Source organism: Lygodium microphyllum, chromosome 9 (genome assembly GCF_053477565.2).
Source record: "Lygodium microphyllum isolate KBCC chromosome 9, Lygodium_microphyllum_v1.1.10, whole genome shotgun sequence".
Classification (NCBI taxonomy): Eukaryota; Viridiplantae; Streptophyta; class Polypodiopsida; order Schizaeales; family Lygodiaceae; genus Lygodium; species Lygodium microphyllum.
The window spans coordinates 8,947,808-8,951,894 of record NC_141143.1 but is presented as its reverse complement, the minus strand read 5'-3'; the positions used below and the strand labels follow the sequence as shown (position 1 = coordinate 8,951,894).

General features: G+C 42.7%; 1 protein-coding gene across 2 annotated transcripts; it reads right to left on the bottom strand.

Annotated features, from left to right (window-relative positions):
• Nucleotides 1–351: 351 nt before the first annotated feature.
• Nucleotides 352–3,873, bottom strand: LOC148030800 (putative protein phosphatase 2C 6). Of its 2 annotated transcripts, XM_087684330.1 has the most exons (6): nucleotides 3,236–3,873; nucleotides 2,916–3,106; nucleotides 2,239–2,655; nucleotides 1,959–2,079; nucleotides 1,355–1,578; nucleotides 352–1,064 (listed from the first exon to the last, which is right to left on the bottom strand). In XM_087684330.1, the coding sequence occupies exons 2-6, from the start codon at nucleotides 3,093–3,095 to the stop codon at nucleotides 702–704; spliced, it is 1,305 nt and encodes a 434-aa protein (XP_087540456.1). In that variant the 5' UTR covers nucleotides 3,096–3,106; nucleotides 3,236–3,873; the 3' UTR covers nucleotides 352–701. The 2 variants fall into 2 exon arrangements, with proteins under 2 accessions (XP_087540456.1, XP_087540455.1); XM_087684329.1 differs by having other exon boundaries at nucleotides 2,916–3,869.
• Between the last annotated feature and the right edge of the window lie 214 nt (nucleotides 3,874–4,087).

The window sequence follows — 4,087 nt, the reverse complement described above, 5'->3', positions numbered from 1 at the left end:
GTAGCTTGCATGGACCTATGCATGAAATCTAATTACGGTAAACTCACATCCTCATGAGAGAGTGTGTTGTACTATCAACATTTCAAGTGCCTCAAATAGATCAAAAAGACAAACATCAAGGTTCTAGTTACAATCCACCTTGGGGTGCCACTGGTACCACAAAAAGAAATCCACATCAAGGTGCCAGTAGCACAAAAAGTAAACCAACTACTAAAGCTATAAGAGTCATTTAATACATTAGGACTGAAAAGAAACTTAAACAAAGTGTGTGCGCACACACACCACATACGTTAATAACAAAGCAATCAACCTTAAAATGGCCACATGTTTGAAGAACTGGCACTTGTAAAATGGCAAATATGATAATCTCAATAAGCTGTTTTTTTTTTTTTTTGGTTACATGCAAGGCAACATTATATTAGCATGATGACGGATGCCCTCAATCATTTTACTAGAGAAAAATATAGGGTTTCCATTGAATGGAGAAGACTTTTGCTATCGAGAGTTGTCCCACTCTTGAAGGGTAGCATGGCTGTATCTGTGCCATGCATGAAGGGTAACCTGCCTTTTTAAGCAAATTAAAAGCACATTTATGATCCCTTTAACTTTCCTATACTTAATCAAAGGATTGTAAAATGCTTGTTCTTCCATTCCATTATTTAAAGACTACCACTAAGAATCAAGCTTTGATGAATGGTGTATTAGCCCCTATCAAGTTGCTCAACTAGATGTGACTCAGGATTGTTTATGGATGAAAAAATGGCTTCATAAGATTCTAATGTCTCTCCTCTCTTATGCCCTTGATGCAATGTTGAGCCAATTTGCTCCTTAAAAATATGTTGTAGCTTTCCTTTGGAATGAGTCTTTGCTGGGGAAGGGGAGGGAGGTGTGAGCCTATGTTTTAGAAAATGGCAAACAACAGCACAGTCATCGATTCGTGCATATGCTTGCCTCCGTTTCCATCTCTTGACAGCAGCATCCACAACTGACTTGGCAGCCTCTTCTTTAGGAGAAGATTTGGACACAATGGCTGCAACTTCACTGTTGGTCAAGACATCCCACACCTGATAAGCAATAAGGAAATTTCAGAACTACACACAGAGACAATTTCCATCATTGGTATAAAATCAAATCAAGGTGCAATCTAATAAGATGCCAATGCTAATGCATCAAACCTCTCATAGAATCAAAGACCTATATGAGGTTTTCAGTCCTGAAAGTTGTCGCATCCTTGAGTCCATGTTACTCATAATGTTGACTTCTTACTTGTTGCATTACAGATTCAGAGAATGCATCTATACAAAGCCGAATTATTGCAAGTAGTAACTTAGGGTTAAATGACTGCTGAACTCACCCCATCTGTGGCAAGAACTACAAATTCATCTTCCTCACACAGCCTTCTGTGCAAGATCTGTGGAACCGCACTTAGCCCATAGTCCTTAAGGCAAAAGTCTCCCAATGCCCGTGCCATAGCTAGGCCAGGCATGTGCGCATTGGGTAACCAAATCCTTGCTACATGAGGCTCATCCTCCAGTGCAAAAACGCGACCTCTGCATTTCTTTATCCTTTCAAGCTCTTCTGTACCCACCCCCAATGAGCAGAAAATTAGTACCACCTAAGATATATATACACTACATGCAAACTCTTCTAACAGAACCAAGAAGGACATAGCCTAGCCTACATACAAACTCTTCTCAGAGAACAAAGGATGAACCTGAAACTCCTGTGCTAATCCAACGTCTAATAGAGTAATGTGCAATCCTTGTTTGTGAAATCTAATAAGACAAGTACAAAGTATTTGAATAACACAATATTCTGCCCATATCGCTTTTAGAAACTGTGATCCTTTTCATGCCTTGGCAGAAGGTATAAGTGAGGTGGCAAACAGTGGTTGGCTTCTCTAGATGCAACAATGGTGAGATCTTAGAAGGTCCATGACACTTTTGTCTTTAGAGCACCTGGCACATCAGGCTTCAAGTCTACTGTGAGTTGTTCAACAACAAGTGAGCCATCTTGGGCTTTTCTCCTCACAAGAATGGCACGAGAATCGCCCACATTCGCAACTATCATCTCCTTGTTCTGCAGAAAAGCACAACAATGTATCCACCACAGCAAAGGGAAACCAATTAATCCTTGCGTTGTATCTGTTTTCTGTGTGTCAAAACATTATGGAGCCTTCCAAGCATTTGAGCTCTCTAAGCATTGAGGTGCTACTTGATGATACCAAGAGCTCTGTACCTGGACTAGCAAAGTGACTGCAGTTGTGCCACTACAAACACTGTTGAGCTTTGGATGCATCTTTAGGGTCTGGTCCATCTTCTCAAAACCTGTCAGAAGCTTCTCCTTCCAAACGTGGAAAACTGGATCGCTTTCTGTATGATTTTGTGGCCCTCTTTGCTTTGTGGACAAAGATTCTTCTGTCTGTAACTCTGATCCTGCTTCCTCTTCCTGATCTGTGCCTTCTGATTCATTTCGAGTATGTTCTGAAGCCTGCTCTGCTGTGGGCATGGCAGTCATGCGGGATTTGACGGTTAAGTCATCTCTGAGGAACAAGGATGGCAGGCAGTCCCGGACCTTTCTGGCCACATGGTGCCCATTGGGACCGTGCCCATCGAAGACTGCACACAGCACCGTGTTCTCTTGTGCTGCAAATTCCTGCCACCCCAAACAAAAAAGGATAAAATTTTCTGCTTTGCAGCACTAGATTGGCTCCCACCAGTATGTAGATCAACGGAGGAAATAATTCTTTCTACTTGATTTCCGTGCATTGAAAGCAGAGAAAATTTATGTGCATTTGCAAGAAATGAAATTTGAAAATATAGAAGTGCTGTTTTTCTTTAGTTTTCCTCCTCCTTTTTTTGCTTCTGCTTCTGCTTCTAAACTGCAAAGAAAGACCTGATTTATTTCTATTTTACCTCCCACACGAGCATGCAGTCCTGATTGACCCCTTTCCTGCCTTGCTTCGTGAAGGCGCAGCAGCTCCTGCTCACGCCATTCTCACGCACGAGCTTCCCTAGAATCTCATCGAGCTGCTGCTGCTCCTCCTCCTCCTCCATCGCCAGGGCGTTGCTATTCACAGACATGCAAACCCCCATCGCCCTCCCGCCTTTGTCGAAAAAGAGGGTCAAGCGTGAGTACTGGGATCAGAGTATGTTGGACGCTGACAAGGCCAATACAGCGCAAGTCGGTCCGAAGGCTCATGGGAGCCTTTTTTGTATCAGAGCTCTGCAATTACCTCATGCATGGTCTCGAAAGGGCGAATTGCCGGGAAGGAGGCAGGGCGACTGCGTGCGCGACTGCAGTGAGAAAGAGAGAGAGAGAGAGAGAGAGAGAGAGAGAGATCCTATGTAGAGAATGTTGGAACTTGTGCTCCAATTGCACATAAAGTTGAATTGTATGTGGTGCTTCAGTTGCATATATAAGTAATACCCCTTTAGTGCCTAAATTAGGGCTTAACTTACAACCGTACCACCTTCTAGGGAGAATATGTGTGTTGTAAATCTACAGGGCAATATAAGTACTAACACGTTAGTGCCTACATTAGGCCCTAACGTGCATGAAGGAGGGGGCGGGGGCAGTTGATGTTGAAATGTTGTTCTTCATTTGCACATATACATACATTATACCCCTTCTAGTGCTTACATTAGGCCTTAGCCATGCATCCATACGTTTCTCACCGCCACCTTGTAGACAGATATTTCTATGTAGCATGTTGGTGCTTCAATTGCTCATACAGGTATACACCACAAGAAAGAGAGAGAGAGAGAGAGAGAGAGAGAGAGAGAGAGAGAAGGAAACAAAGACATAGACAGGGAGAAGGAGAGGGAGAGGGAGAGGAGAATGCACTCAGGCCTCTCATATGACAAATCATCCACCTTTGATCAATTGCATTGAAACTTTGTAATAATGGATCATGAAGTGTTGACTCTTTTGTTCTAGTTAGTGTGTAAGCTTGAATACTTTTGCTATGATAGAATTAAGATCTACTCGGACTCGGTTTGTTGGCCAAATAGCTTTTGGTAGGTGACTCTGTACAAACACTCACCCACCATCCTCTTTACATGTCTTCCTCTTTGAAAAGCAATAA